The sequence below is a fragment of the Oncorhynchus gorbuscha genome, unplaced genomic scaffold (genome assembly GCF_021184085.1).
Source record: "Oncorhynchus gorbuscha isolate QuinsamMale2020 ecotype Even-year unplaced genomic scaffold, OgorEven_v1.0 Un_scaffold_1869, whole genome shotgun sequence".
Lineage (NCBI taxonomy): Eukaryota > Metazoa > Chordata > Actinopteri > Salmoniformes > Salmonidae > Oncorhynchus > Oncorhynchus gorbuscha.
Window position 1 is genome coordinate 63690 of NW_025746526.1, and position 16712 is coordinate 80401.

Genomic DNA, 16712 nt, shown 5'->3' on the forward strand with positions numbered 1-16712 from the left:
TGGCATCGGCACACATGATCAGCCTCTAAGCACTGGAGCTTACCTCTGGACTTAACATCACTAAATGCCTCCAAATGTGGCTGTTGCGTATTTATAGACAGCCAACGACGCCAAGGTGCATATGGACAGCATTAACAAGACATGTGCAGAGGCAGGAAGAGAATGTAATATGTTCCCTCCCCTGGCTGTAAGAGGACAAACACACCGACAATCTATATATTCTATATGTTTTTGTGTGTCTGTATATAACGTATACGTGCATTCCAGTGTGTGAATGTGTGTGTCAAAGAAAGAGTGAAAAAGAGAGAGAGAACAAAAGACAGAATAATAGATGGTAGGGAGAGAGTAACATATGTCAGGTAGAGAGAGAGTAAGATATATGTCAGGTAGAGAGAGAGTAAGATATGGTAGAGAGTGAGTAGGAGATGATAGAGAGAGAGTAAGAGATGGTAGAGAGAGAGTAAGAGATGGTAGGGAGAGAGTAAGAGATGGTAGAGAGAGAGTAAGATATGTCAGGTAGAGAGAGAGTAAGAGATGTCAGGTAGAGAGAGAGTAAGATATGGTAGAGAGTGAGTAGGAGATGATAGAGAGAGAGTAAGAGATGGTAGAGAGAGAGTAAGAGATGTCAGGTAGAGAGAGAGTAAGAGATGTCAGGTAGAGAGAGAGTAAGATATGGTAGAGAGTGAGTAGGAGATGATAGAGATATAGAGTAAGAGAGAGTAAGAGATGGTAGAGAGAGTAAGAGATGGTAGAGAGAGAGTAAGAGATGGTAGAGAGAGAGAGTAAGAGATGGTAGAGAGAGAGTAGATGGTAGAGAGAGAGAAGGAGATGGTAGAGAGAGAGTAAGAGATGGTAGAGAGAGAGTAAGAGCTGGTAGAGAGAGAGAAAGAGAGTAAGAGATGGTAGAGAGAGAGTAAGAGATGATAGAGAGTAAGAGATGGTAGAGAGAGAGTAAGAGATGATAGAGAGTAAGAGATGGTAGAGAGAGAGTAAGAGATGGTAGAGAGAGAGTAAGAGATGGTAGAGAGAGAGAAGGAGATGGTAGAGAGAGAGTAAGAGATGGTAGAGAGAGAGTAAGAGCTGGTAGAGAGAGAGAAAGAGAGTAAGAGATGGTAGAGAGAGAGTAAGAGATGATAGAGAGTAAGAGATGGTAGAGAGAGAGTAAGAGATGATAGAGAGTAAGAGATGGTAGAGAGAGAGTAAGAGATGGTAGAGAGAGAGTAAGAGATGGTAGAGAGAGAGAGTAAGAGATGGTAGAGAGAGGGAGTAAGAGAGGGTAGAGAGATGGTAGAGAGAGAGAGTAAGAGATGGTAGAGAGATGGTAGAGGGAGAGTAGGAGATGGTAGAGAGAGGGAGTAAGAGATGGTAGAGAGAGAGTAAGAGTTGGTAGAGAGAGAGTAAGAGATGGTAGAGAGAGGGAGTAAGAGATGGTAGAGAGATGGTAGAGGGAGAGTAGGAGATGGTAGAGAGAGGGAGTAAGAGATGGTAGAGAGAGAGTAAGAGTTGGTAGAGAGAGAGTAAGAGATGGTAGAGAGAGGGAGTAAGAGATGGTAGAGAGATGGTAGAGGGAGAGTAGGAGATGGTAGAGAGAGGGAGTAAGAGATGGTAGAGAGATGGTAGAGGGAGAGTAGGAGATGGTAGAGAGAGGGAGTAAGAGATGGTAGAGAGAGAGTAAGAGTTGGTAGAGAGAGAGTAAGAGATGGTAGAGAGAGGGAGTAAGAGATGGTAGAGAGATGGTAGAGGGAGAGTAGGAGATGGTAGAGAGAGGGAGTAAGAGATGGTAGAGAGATGGTAGAGGGAGAGTAGGAGATGGTAGAGAGATGGTAGAGAGATGGTAGAGAGATGGTAGAGAGAGGGAGTAGGAGATGGTAGAGAGAGGGAGTAGGAGATGGTAGAGAGATGGTAGAGGGAGAGTATGAGATGGTAGAGAGAGGGAGTAAGAGATGGTAGAGAGATGGTAGAGAGAGGGAGTAGGAGATGGTAGAGAGAGAGTAAGAGATGATAGAGAGTAAGAGATGGTAGAGAGAGAGTAAGAGATGATAGAGAGTAAGAGATGGTAGAGAGAGAGTAAGAGATGGTAGAGAGAGAGTAAGAGATGGTAGAGAGAGAGTAAGAGATGGTAGAGAGAGGGAGTAAGAGAGGGTAGAGAGATGGTAGAGAGAGAGAGTAAGAGATGGTAGAGAGAGTAAGAGATGGTAGAGAGAGTAAGATATGGTAGAGAGATGGTAGAGGGAGAGTAAGAGATGGTAGAGAGAGGGAGTAAGAGATGGTAGAGAGAGAGTAAGAGTTGGTAGAGAGAGAGTAAGAGATGGTAGAGAGAGGGAGTAAGAGATGGTAGAGAGATGGTAGAGGGAGAGTAGGAGATGGTAGAGAGAGGGAGTAAGAGATGGTAGAGAGAGAGTAAGAGTTGGTAGAGAGAGAGTAAGAGATGGTAGAGAGAGGGAGTAAGAGATGGTAGAGAGATGGTAGAGGGAGAGTAGGAGATGGTAGAGAGAGGGAGTAAGAGATGGTAGAGAGATGGTAGAGGGAGAGTAGGAGATGGTAGAGAGAGGGAGTAAGAGATGGTAGAGAGAGAGTAAGAGTTGGTAGAGAGAGAGTAAGAGATGGTAGAGAGAGGGAGTAAGAGATGGTAGAGAGATGGTAGAGGGAGAGTAGGAGATGGTAGAGAGAGGGAGTAAGAGATGGTAGAGAGATGGTAGAGGGAGAGTAGGAGATGGTAGAGAGATGGTAGAGAGATGGTAGAGAGATGGTAGAGAGAGGGAGTAGGAGATGGTAGAGAGAGGGAGTAGGAGATGGTAGAGAGATGGTAGAGGGAGAGTATGAGATGGTAGAGAGAGGGAGTAAGAGATGGTAGAGAGATGGTAGAGAGAGGGAGTAGGAGATGGTAGAGAGATGGTAGAGGGAGAGTAGGCGATGGTAGAGGGAATATAGGCTTGTAAGCCGGTCGGCCCTGAAAGTCAGTGCTTTGTGTGTTTGTATTTCTATGCTAAACGACAACCTTGCCTTGTCAACCACAATCTGTTCAGTCAGTCAGCGTGATGATTACGACAATGTTTATTACAGTCAAATAATCCATATCAACAGAAAATTTGCCCTTCAATTTGGATTTGAAAAGTTCAGCTCCATCTCCAACATGCTCATTTGTGACTCTGAAAAAAAGGAAGGCCGGTCCTCCCTTTATAAAGTTCTGTTTCAGACACTTCCTCTAATGTATGTCGTATCAACATGATAAATACAAAGACCGAAAAAGTAGCTTGCAATTACAGATAGGACTATTTGGAGCTCGGTGTGTGTGTGTCCAGCACTGCACTGTACAAACCTCTGTACCTGGACCAGTAAGGTTATATAACAACAAGACCATTACCTTGCAGTGGATGCTGGGTAGAATCTCAATAGGGAACTGATCTTTACAGCAGTACTGGGTCTCAGAAACACTCTGGACGGAACCTGTTGAAGAGCAGCATTATCTTACATCTCCATGTTCAAAGTGCCTCCTTGCACTTTGTGGATATAACATATACTAGATCCAGGTAGATATTTAGGTGAAACGTTTTGTAGTGAATCCTAAACAAATATGATCTCACAGAGGGTTCTGCTCAGGGTTTCTGTAACGATAGGAAAACCATATGCAAAAGTAGAACTACGTTGTTTGTCCTTTTACTTTGGGTAGTAGTCTACTAGTCTCACAGAGATATTAACTTTCCAATGTTAGGTTCTTATTTTTCAGAGTAAATAACCCACCGACACTAGAGAAGCTTTAACCAAGTTGAATTCTTCCCAAAGGTTCTGTACAGCTGTAATCAGACAACCCAACATTTGTCCCATCCAGATATTTATATCCCACTTAAGACACTCCCTCTCTCCAATCCTTACAGTATATGCCCAACAGGAAGAAGGTAACCAGATAAGAAACCCTGATTACTGACCTCACCTCCCATTTGCTGACCTCAACCCCTCCTTCACCTAATCCACAGATGTCCATCTGTCTTCCCTATATCAACACTTCACTCTCCTCTCCTCCATCAAACACATTCCACAGAGAACCCTTAACTTTCTCCTTTGATTCTATGCTTCTTCTCTATCATTTATTTAATGTCTCAATGTTCAAAATGTTGAATCCAACACCAATATACATATGGAATTGTTTGGTCTTTTTCAGGGAGACAGATGTAGTTAATACTCTTAATGCATACACAGAATGATCCAGAAAATGGTCTGGAAAGAGAGGAAAAAGAAGAGAAAAAAAGTGCTGTATTTTCCACCACTATGGACTGGGTGGTGTTATTTTACTGTTTGTTTTACAGTATCCTTGTTACTTTTGTTGTTAGGTTGACAAGATAAGAGGGAAAAGTCCAATTAAAGGTGTAGCTTTCTCAGAGTGGAATCCAGACGACAGGGGCAGGCATCAACAGAGCGTTGGTGCTGGCAGCTACTGTATGTATGTACGTTAGCTGAATATCAGGTTCAGGCAACATTTTTTTTCAGGCACCTATGCACCTATGCACCTATGCACCTATGCACCTATGCACCTATGCACCTATGCACCTATGCACCTATGCACCTATGCAAAATGCTCTTGAGTCTTGTCCAGACATAGAGACAAAGCTGAACACTGTTAAACATCAGTGATTCATAAATTCACTTTAAATGTTTTCTTTCTCCGTTTGGCTTTTTCCTCTTTTTATTTTTCTATGAATCTCTGTTGAAATGTACATGTAGACCATTCTTCTGCTGTCTATTTTCTATCCTGGATTTTGATTCAATGCACATATGTGTCCAAGAACATGTTGGAACATTCTTCCTCATTGTTGTGTAACTGATGTTCTGTGTGATTGTGTGGTTCCTCTGATGTTGATTGAATTGTGTAATCTGTTCTGATGTTCTAGAATCTGTCTGATTGACTGTGTGAATGTGTGGTTCTAGAATCTGTCTGATGTTGACTGTGTGAATGTGTGGTTCTAGAATCTGTCTGATGTTGACTGTGTGAATGTGTGGTTCTAGAATCTGTCTGATGTTGACTGTGTGAATGTGTGGTTCTAGAATCTGTCTGATGTTGACTGTGTGAATGTGGGATGAATCTGTCTGATGTTCTATTCTTGAATCTGTCTCATGTGAATGTGTGGTTCTAGAATCTGTCTGATGTTGACTGTGTGAATGTGTGGTTCTAGAATCTGTCTGATGTTGACTGTGTGATGATTGACTGTGTGAATGTGTGGTTTGAATCTGTCTGATGTTGACTGTGTGAATGTGGGATTCTTGAATCTGTCTGATGTTCTGTGTGAATGTGTTGAATCTGTCTGATGTTGACTGTGTGGGATTCTTGAATCTGTCTGATGTTGACTGTGTAAATGTGTGGTTCTAGAATCTGTCTGATGTTGACTGTGTGAATGTGTGGTTCTGAATCTGTCTGATGTTGACTGTGTGAATGTGTGGTTCTAGAATCTGTCTGATGTTGACTGTGTGAATGTGTGGTTCTAGAATCTGTCTGATGTTGACTGTGTGAATGTGTGAATCTGTCTGATGTTGACTGTGTGAATGTGTTCTAGAATCTGATGTTCTGAATGTTTGAATCTGTCTGATGTTGACTGTGTGAATGTGTGGGTCTAGAATCTGTCTGGGACTGAATCTGTGAATGTGTGGTTCTAGAATCTGTCTGATGTTGACTGTGTGAATGTGTGGTTCTAGAATCTGTCTAGAATGTCTGAATGTTGACTGTGTGAATGTGTGGTTCTAGAATCTGTCTGATGTTGACTGTGTGAATGTGTGGTTCTAGAATCTGTCTAATGTTGAATGTGTGTGAGTGAACTAAAGAAAGTATGAATTTAATTTGTCTAAAATGTAAAAAATATAATTTTCTCTGTCAGACAAATGGACTAAAAGTGTGGTAAAGTGTTTTACTACTTCTTGTGTACATATAATTATGGAAACCAATAAATGTTGAAATGAAAAATGAAAACCGGATTGTTTCTTTCTTGACATATGGTCCCAGAGTACCAAAGCATGGTAGTAGTTGTATTTAAACCCCACTAGTTGTAGTTAGTTCATAGTTTAAAATGATCTGCAGTACACTTTATATGAACAGACGTGGAAATGGAAGGGAGAAACTACATTTGGTAAACATTTAGTGTAGCTGACTAATGAAGTGTTGTAATGGTTTAAAATGCATCCATTATACTTCAGCAGTAGCTATGCACTGTGCATCATACAACTGTCTAACACTAGAAGAACCCTGAGTGTTTAAAACAAATACATATGAAGTATAAAGTATATTATACTTACTATGATTCACATACCGGCATTCATCTGAACAATACGTAATGCCAGAGTCAGCAGGATTTTACACCCAGTGGAAATGTAGTGAAAAGCAGGGCTCTAAGTAGGTTGCTATTCAGTCTTTCTGCTATGCTTGACTTATTGTGGCTGTGTAGCACTTATGTGAGTCCCTGAGTGTATGTGTCACTATGAAACAACACATTCATTTATATTCTGTATGGATTCTGTATTTTATTTTACAGGTTGATCAAAAACATGTACACAAATAAGATTTGTTGATAAAAAAATAGTGCAATATCAAAACAAAAATAACAACAACAATAACAACAACAACAATAATTACAACAACAACAACAACAACACTGGTCGGTGAGTGAGAATTAGAAATTCAGTATGACCTTGTTTTCTTTTTTTTCTATCAATGGTTCTGACAGTGTTTGTAACTTTGATAATATACATAATGTCAACAGAGATATAGCGACGTGTTCATCCATAGCCCATCGGAACAGATGTTTATCAATCTGACTTATCTGGGCTACCAAAGGTCAAAGGGACAGTTCAAACTCACACGCCACAGACGTGTCCCACATACATTCTAGAATGTCTCCATTCATAGTCATAGAATCAGGAATCACTAGCTACAGATGTAGGGTCTTAATTTGATCACCCGGTTGTTGCAGCAAATTTCCTGCAAGGTAGGAAATGTAAACTTGTAGTTATTCAAAGTTTAAAAAGAGTTCTAAAGTTTGTAATTTACGCTTAAAAATGTCAGACTTGATTTGCCATAAGTACAAAAATGCATTATCAACCCCTACAAAAATGAATTATAAACCACATAATCATTCACATTTCCAGTTGCTGCAGGATTCTTTCCCTGCTGTGAGAAATCTTTCCATGACATAGACTGACCAGGTGAATCCAGGTGAAAGCCATGATCCCTTATTGATGTCACTTGTTAAATTCACTTCAATCAGTGTAGAAGAAGGGGAGGAGACTGGATTGTGCTTTGAGACAATTGAGACATGGATTGTGTCTGTGAGCCATTCAGAGGGTGAATGGGCAAGACAAAATATTTAAGTGCCTTTGAACAGGGTAGGTGCCAGGTGCACCCGTTTGTGTCAAGAACTACAATGCTGCTGGGTTTTTCACACTCAACAGTTTCCTGTGTGTGTCAAGAATGGGGGATCCACCCATTATGCCACCCATTATGCCACCCATTATGCCACCCATTATGCCACCCATTATGCCACCATTGACTAGAATGGGGAGACCCGTTCCATTCTATTTCTCAGGTGTCCGTTGTTCTTATTTTCCGTTCTGCATCTCCTTGGCCCGTCTCAGTCCAGCGGCTCTTTCTCAGGGAGGTCCTCCAGAAGTATAACAGTGTACTCTCCAGCGTGGATGTTTTCCCTTGGCCTCTCTTTAGACAGAAACCTCTCCATTTCCCGCTCCACCTTCTCATCTCCTGAGCTCGCGTTGGCGACCTTCTTCTCAGAAGCCTGGGCCGGTGCATTCCACCTGCAAGATGATTTGACATGGTTTAATTCCATGGTTTGTAACTAAGTGACAACATGTTTCAATCTCATGAACATATTTTCCGGGATGGGTTTGAAAGTGGTGGATTTTACCTGTCTCTGGTACCTATGGCGACACAGATTACGACCAACACCGCCACGCCCGCGACGAAGGCAACGATGATCAACCAACCTGGAGGAGGAGGAGAAGAAGACGAAGCAGACAGTGAGGGGAAGTGACCGTGTCTACTGGGTCCTCTAGTACGTTCACAAAACATTGTCTTCACATTTAAACTGCACCAAGGAGCAGAACGTTCCCTGGTGTATCAGTAGCATATCTTGTTAGCTGGGCGTGTATGATTCAGGAACTGACCCGATGTATATGAATCATGTTGTCTGGATGGGGTTGGTTTTACAGCAGCTGCATCACGAAGAACTGTGGAAATAGAGATTAACTACAATTTACACTCAAAGAGATGTGTTCAATACTAACAAAAAAAGTTCTGTTCTCATTACAGCAGGTATATAGACCTGAACACAAGAACTTTGAAGGGACAGAATATTAGTACACTTCTCCTGGATAAACAGTACTGTACCTGTAGAGGTATCCACTGCCGGTTCCTCCTTGGTAGAGCAAGCCTATTGCTGCCTTGAATTATTGTCTTTGTTTCAATGAGTGGCTTATCGACTCGGGAGTTGTACGTTTGGTCCTCCTCACCAGCAGGGGCTGCTACTGTGGTGCTACTCTGAGGCATGAATCCCAACCCTGACCCTTCGATGTCTGAATTCATCCTGACTGTTGTAGGTGCGGCAGAACTGGTGGTTGAGGTGAAGGCCAGCTCTGTGTTCATCTTTGCAGCCCCGCCTTCCTCCAAGTCTGTCATACTGGTTAGGTTAGAACTAGGTGTATGGCTGCTCCCCAAACTTTGGCTAGGTCTGGAGGTGGTACTAAAGCTTGGATCAAGGCTAAGAGGTAACAGGTCTTCTTCTTCAAACTCTGAGATGGGACTATGGCTGGGACTGGGATCCGGTACACGACTAGGGCTGGCGACAAAGTTTGGTCTGAATATATCGTCCTCCATCTCCTCTAGCTCTGTTGTGGTGCTAGCATCATGAGTTGGATAAGGACTGGGGCTGGGGTTAGCATCATGAGTTGGATAAGGACTGGGGCTGGGGTTAGCATCATGAGTTGGATAAGGACTGGGGCTGGGGTTAGCATCATGAGTTGGATAAGGACTGGGGCTGGGGTTAGCATCATGAGTTGGATAAGGACTGGGGCTGGGGTTAGCATCATGAGTTGGATAAGGACTGGGCTGGGGTTAGCATCATGAGTTGGATAAGGACTGGGGCTGGGGTTAGCATCATGAGTTGGATAAGGACTGGGGCTGGGGTTAGCATCATGAGTTGGATAAGGACTGGGGCTGGGGTTAGCATCATGAGTTGGATAAGGACTGGGGCTGGGGTTAGCATCATGAGTTGGATAAGGACTGGGGCTGGGGGGAGTTGGATAAGGATCTGGGGCTGGGGGCATCAGTTGGATAAACTGGGGCTGGGTGGGGACAAACTCTGCTGTGGGGACAAACTCTGCTGTGGGTTACAAATCATGAGTTGGACAAACTCTAGCTGTGGGGACAAACTGGGGCTGGGGCTGTGGGGTTAAACTCTGCTGTGGGGACAAACTCTGCTGTGGGGACAAACTCTGCTGTGGGGACAAACTCTGCAGTGGGGACAAACTCTGCAGTGGGGACAAACTCTGCTGTGGGGACAAACTCTACTGTGGGGACAAACTCTGCAGTGGGGACAATCTTTGCTGTGGGGACAAACTCTGCTGTGGGGACAAACTCTGCTGTGGGGACAAACTCTACTGTGGGGACAAACTCTGCTGTGGGGACAAACTCTGCTGTGGGGCTTTCGGTATCCAGGATCATTTCATCTTCCTCTGGTGAATCAGGTCTATCACTTGGACTGGGGCGAGGAGTTGGACTGGGGCGAGGAGTTGGACTGGGGCGGAGGTTAAAGCTAGGTTTAAGGTTGGCATCAAACAGCTCCCCTTCATCATCTTGTCCTGAAGTGGGGTGTTTCATACTGCCCTCTGTAGTGCTGCCCTCTGTCTCATCTGTGCTGCCCTCCTCTGGGTCAAAGGTGGGCAGTTGGTCTTCCGGGTCAGATGTCACAGGGTCAGGGGTCACCAAATGATCTAGGTCCACTGTTTCGTCACTGCTGGATGTTCCATTGGTGGCATCCGGGGGACCCACTACAAGCTTCTTGAAGACCTTGAAAGTTTCCCCAAGAAAATCCCCAGCAGCCAGAGCGGGAGGTTCTGTCGAGACTGTGACAAAGAGAAGAAAAGACCTCAGCTCAATGATTACCTACTAACATCATGTCCTGACCTTTACAGTAGAGGAAAATTACTGAGCTTTGATGTCTTTGCATGACAAAGGAAGGCCTGGGAGTATTGTGGCCTTTCAGGCTCCTCCCTGGAGTACCTGTGTGAACCTGTCGTGTTCTGACTCACCATACAGGAAACATGATTACTAACTGGGATGACTAATCGTCTGCCTTTGTGTTTGACAGAGGTAGTTTCATCAAATCATTTGGTTTTATTCAACCGCAAAATCAATACACCCAAACCTTTAAATAAACAATGTCTTGGCTTGTCTCTTTTCCCTGTTCTGTTGCCATAATTAGTCAACAGTGCTACTTCCAAAGAGTTTAGGATAGGCTTTGAAGAGGTGCCAAAATGTTACGCCCCAACAGAGGTTTTCACGTGAATACGGTGTGCATATATCTTATTCCTGCAAGAGGGCGTGCTAGGGAGCTAACCAGGGATACACTCTTAGCAGTGAAGATGCCCGGAAGAACCTTTTGGGTTGCCGCACCGGCAGGACCTTTCCAGTTCAAAAAGGTTATTGGAACCCCACCGGAACCTTTTTGTGATGGGAGGGGTTGCATTTTTAACCTTTTTAATAATATATTGTAGAGGTGGCAGCCTATGAGGAGACTGGAGGCGTGGATTATTGGACGTGTGGCTTTCAGATCATTTTTGGGGGGAACCCATTAGAGTAAATGTCATTCCTATTCACCATGTTCATCTTGTACACTGCAAATTTCAATGTTCCTTCAATATTTATGCATATTGCATATTCTAATATAATATGAATAATATAAACATTGCTGATTAAATATAGTAATAAAGTAGTAACTATTCCAACTTTGCAATTTTCATAGGCTCTTGACTGAGGAAGTCATTCACCTCAGTAAGCTTCCTTGAACAACAGAACAGATGAACAGGAAGGACATTTACTCAAACCGGTGACCCAACAAGATATATCTTAAAGCCACACCCCTAATAAGCCACGCTCCACTCCGGGGTTCCTCCTGGAACCTGTTGCTACATTGAAACGTTAAAGGTTCCACCAAGAACCCCTCAACTAAACAAAGGTGCAAATATGAGCCATTGACTAGCAATGGTTCCTTGAGAAACTCAGGGGATCCTTGAGGATCTCCTGGGTTCCTCAAGTCACCACTAATTCTAAGTGTGTACTGTGGCGAGAGGGGGTACTAGGGAGCTGACCAGGAATACTGTTGCCCAATCCCAAACGTATCTCTGACCCCTTTCCTTAGGTATTTGTTGAATCCTCCAAAGCAGCGTAACTGTTTCATGGAATGTTGAGTGTCATTAAATACTGTTTTCAAACAAAAGGAGAAGTAACTGCTCTTATCTTTGACATTGTTCTTAATATTTGACAACACATGATCCTTTACGTCAAGCAATCTCAGGCCTCCATTTCTAACACACTTGTGAACAGTTTTACCTGAATGAGGTTTCTCCCTGTCCAATAACAGTTTTACCTGAATGAGGTTTCTCCCTGTTCAATAACAGTTTTACCTGAATGAGGTTTCTCCCTGTCCAATAACAGTTTTACCTGAATGAGGTTTCTCCCTGTTCAATAACAACCTAACAGTTTTAACAGTTTTACCTGAATGAGGTTTCTCCCTGTTCAATAACAGTTTTACCTGAATGAGGTTTCTCCCTGTTCAATAACAGTTTTACCTGAATGAGGTTTCTCCCTGTTCAATAACAGTTTTAGGTTTCTCCGTGTTCAATAACAGTTTTACCTGAATGATATAACAGATGAGGTTTCTCCCTGTCCAATAACAGTTTTACCTGAATGAGGTTTCTCCCTGTCCAATAACAGTTTTACCTGTATGAGGTTTCTCCCTGTCCAATAACAGTTTTACCTGAATGAGGTTTCTCCCTGTTCAATAACAGTTTTACCTGAATGAGGTTTCTCCCTGTCCAATAACAGTTTTACCTTTACCTGAATAACAGTTTTACCTGTATGAGGTTTCTCCCTGTTCAATAACAGTTTTACCTGTATGAGGTTTCTCCCTGTTCAATAACAGTTTTACCTATATGAGGTTTCTCCCTGTCCAATAACAGTTTTACCTGAATGACGTTTCTCCCTGTCCAATAACAGTTTTACCTATATGAGGTTTCTCCCTGTTCAATAACAGTTTTACCTGTATGAGGTTTCTCCCTGTTCAATAACAGTTTTACCTGTATGAGGTTTCTCCCTGTTCAATAACAGTTTTACCTGTATGAGGTTTCTCCCTTCTCACCCAAGCTTGAATGAAACTCACCAAAGCACTTTGGTTTCACAGAAATTCAGGATATACACATTAATGCACCTGTTGGAACAGCTCAGCAATTGCTACAAAGACTGCTGTGTGTTTGTCTACGTGGGGAGGGGGAAGGGGGAGGGAAGGGGGAGGGAAGGGGGACTTAGGCACTAAACATGTAAACAATAGGTCCCCAGATTTCACTGAGCTGGAGTACAGGTAGGTTTGAAACACAATGAGGCTCTCCGGTGAAGTAGAAAAGTGCAGACTCATCAGACGAGGATAGGATTACTTGAATTCCATAAGCCTGTGTTCAGATACAACAGGAGGTCTTAGACAGTGACCCATTTTATTTGGCTGCACAATCAATGGCCAGCTGGGGATGTTTTAATAACCCAGATTAATACACAACCAATGGCCAGCTGGGGATGCCTTAATAACCCTGATTAATACACAACCAATGGCCAGCTGGGGATGCCTTAATAACCCTGATTAATACACAACCAATGGCCAGCTGGGGATGTTTTAATAACCCTGATTAATACACAACCAATGGCCAGCTGGGGATGCCTTAATAACCCTGATTAATACACAACCAATGGCCAGCTGGGGATGCCTTAATAACCCTGATTAATACTCAATACACAACCAATGGCCAGCTGGGGATGCCTTAATAACCCTGATTAATACACAACCAATGGCCAGCTGGGGATGCATAAATAACCCTGATTAATACACAACCAATGGCCAGCTGGGGATGTTTTAATAACCCTGATTAATACACAACCAATGGCCAGCTGGGGATGTTTTGCTCCCAAACATTTTTTTTATTATTTTGTTTTATGCTAACACAATGACTCAGAGAAATATACAGTACTGTACTGTACTGAATTAAACTCCATTGAACTGTACTGTACTGTACTGTACTGTACTGAATTAAACTCCATTGGACTGTACTGTACTGTGGTGAATTAAACTCCATTGTACTGTACTGTGCTGAATTAAACTCCATTGTACTGTACTATACTGAATTAAACTCCATTGAACTGTACTGTACTGTGCTGAATTAAACTCCATTGAACTGTACTGTACTGTGCTGAATTAAACTCCATTGTACTGTACTGTACTGTACTGAATTAAACTCCATTGAACTGTACTGTACTGTACTGAATTAAACTCCATTGGACTGTACTGAATTAAACTCCATTGTACTGTACTGTGCTGAATTAAACTCCATTGTACTGTACTATACTGAATTAAACTGAATTGAACTGTACTGTACTGTGCTGAATTAAACTCCATTGTACTGTACCATGCTGTCCAAACTTGTGAAACATAGACATCTTTTCAATGTCTGGAAAATAAGGCTTCTAGGTGTCTTTTCAACATAATTTAGCTTACTGGGTATGTTGTTACAACGGGGATGGTTGTCAGACTGTGACAAGCAACCCCAACAATAATATCTGATCTTGTTTAATGTGAACACAATTTCTCATGCATTTTTACTTTTGGATGGCCCTGGGAATTGAACCCACAACCCTGGCTTTGCAAGCACCACACACTACCAACTGAGCCAAAGAGCAGGGTTTCACTCATTTGTTTCCTGGGACAGTAATAAATTGTTACTCACCAGGAACAGGGTCGGACTGAACAGGTGCCAGAAGTCCGAAAATAACCCCAAGCAGTAGAGTCCACATCCTGAGATCAGAGATAGGCATCGAGGGAGAGATGAGAGAAGGTGTACTGCTGTGCTCTGGGGTTCTGTTCCCAAGAAGGCTTGTTTTCCTAGGAGTGTCTGTGGGATGTTTGAAGGGTGTAGCTCAACTTTTTTATACTGAGACCCGAGTCACATCAGTGCATCATCGATAGCTAGTGACAGTCGATTGGTTGGCGGAGGTGGGCTAGAACACAGAACACACCCTCTCTTTCAAAAACTCTCCCTCTCTGGCTTTCTCCCTCTATCTCTTTCACACACACACACACACACACACACACACACACACACACACACACACACACACACACACACACACACACACACACACACACACACACACACACACACACACACACACACACACACACACACACACACACACACACACACACACACACACACACACACTCTCTCTCTCTCTCTAACTCTTTTTCACATTACCAATAGGTCACTTTTTTTCTTTTTTTATCCAACCATATTAATCATGACCAGATATTTAGGAACAGATTGTCATTGCATGGAGTCTGTGAAGGATGAAACCACATGGAAAAAGTGGTAAGCAAGTTAGATTTAAAAATATATATATATTTTCACCAAGTCAAATGAATGTATTAATATGTTTCATGATGCTCGTATCAAAACCAAAGTAGATCGTTTTACAGATCTTCATTTGATCACTCTGTTTCAGGAGAACTTTCCTGCAATGAAAGGACATTTTAAAAATCAAAGTGTATTTGAGTTTTAAAAAGGCTTCTGAAGTTTGTCATTTAAATTTTTAAACTTGATTTCCTCTTATAAAAAATGTATCAACATCTGCAAAAATGTCCATGAATTATAATCACTTTTTCTGTTGCTGCAAGATTATTTTCCTGCTGTAGAAAACTGGCTCAAATATGAGGTCCTAAATCTAGCAGGAAAGTGCATCCTTGTAGCTGTGTGGATTAACATAGTCTATATGTTTGCCTCGGGGTAAGTTGAGCCGATAGCCACCACAACCCATACAAATAATGATTCTATTTTGTTGATTACATTTGGTCAGGTTTATGCATAGTGTTTTTGTGATATGTCATGCATATGAACTCACGATAGTGCATTTGTATTATAACAGAGCAGACATCATCGTGTCCCGTGTGTACAAATGTAAAACAAGCAGTGGTCTGGTTCCCCTTGACGTTGTTGAGAGAGGAAGTGAGAGAATGGTAGAAGTCCTTTGGAACAGCTGCAAAGCCAGAGTAGCAGAGGAACACAAGTTCATATCTGATGACATGGAGTCTCACAGATCAGTCTCATGGGCTTAGTAGCCTCAAACACAGAGAACTTGTCTACGAATTGGCGCATCAAAACAACATCCCTGTCCCAGACAACTGGTCAACAAATGGAAGGGTAAGTGATATTGAACAGAGAGAATCTATATCTGAATGTATGCATAAATTTAAGATATACAATATACCGCAACTCCATTCCATGAATGAAACTTTGACCTACCAGCACCATCAACCCCAATGTCACAGGACACCATTACTCTTACACCAAGGCAGCTCAACTTACTCTGTCCCTATACCCCATACCTGCTGTCATGCCAATAGACCAAGCTATGTTTTCAAAACTGTTATGTTAACATAAATGATGATTATTTCCAGGGATACACAACATCCTAGAATATATATACTGTAGATATCTTTGTTAGAAAGAATGTAATATTTCACTTGACATAGTGATGCTGAATGTACAATATGGCTCAACATGCCCCATTCTTCTCTATAGTCATTGAGCTGCGGTACCTGATGGGAATAGAGGGTCTTTGGTGGCCAACAGGAAGTCAGGATAACTCAGTAGAGCAGGCCTGGACAACTCCAGTCCTCAGGGCCTGATTGGTGTCACACTTTTCCCCCAGTCCCAGCTAACACACCTGTCAGTCCCAGCTAACACACCTGTCAGTCCCAGCTAACACACCTGTCAGTCCCAGCTAATACTTCTGTCAGTCCCAGCTAACACACCTGTCAGTCCCAGCTAACACACCTGTCAGTCCCAGCTAACACACCTGTCAGTCCCAGCTAACACACCTGTCAGTCCCAGCTAACACACCTGTCAGTCCCAGCTAACACACCTGACTCCAATAACCAACTAAACTTGATCTTCAGTTAAAAATGCAATTTGTTTAAATCATGTGTGTTTCTAGGGATGGGCGAAAAGTGACACCAATCAGGCCCCTGAGGACTGGAATTGCCCAGGCCTACTGTAGAGGGTCTTTGGTGGCCCAGTCAGGACCAACAGGAAGTCAAGATGACTCAGTAGCAGCACCTACGTAGAGAGGTGTGTTTCTCAGATGACTAAACATGTGTGGGATGGGTAGTAGACACCTGTCCCGTCTCGTCCACCACACACCCCTCTGGCTTAAAGTAGAATTGTCATCACTTCCTGGTCTGGGTACTAAGGCCTTTGAAGCTTTAGACAGCCTGAGAGAAAATAAAAGGTACGGGCCTGCTCCTGCACGCACACACACCTCCCATGTATAATGTGTTGCTTCCGTCTCTCTCCTTCCCCCAACCTGGGCTTCAACCAGGCACTCTCTGAACACATTGACA

General features: G+C 42.8%; 1 protein-coding gene and 1 long non-coding RNA gene across 2 annotated transcripts; both read right to left on the bottom strand.

Annotated features, from left to right (window-relative positions):
* Positions 1-7335: 7335 nt before the first annotated feature.
* LOC124024476 lies at positions 7336-9280 on the bottom strand. Its single transcript, XR_006836984.1, has 4 exons — positions 8384-9280; positions 8161-8223; positions 7902-7980; positions 7336-7791 (listed from the first exon to the last, which is right to left on the bottom strand). It is a non-coding gene; the product is annotated as an uncharacterized LOC124024476 (long non-coding RNA).
* Positions 9281-9406: 126 nt separating this feature from the next.
* LOC124024472 (cell surface glycoprotein 1-like) lies at positions 9407-14224 on the bottom strand. The gene is made up of 2 exons (XM_046338371.1): positions 14041-14224; positions 9407-10116 (listed from the first exon to the last, which is right to left on the bottom strand). The coding sequence occupies exons 1-2, from the start codon at positions 14126-14128 to the stop codon at positions 9407-9409; spliced, it is 798 nt and encodes a 265-aa protein (XP_046194327.1). The 5' UTR covers positions 14129-14224.
* Positions 14225-16712: the final 2488 nt, after the last annotated feature.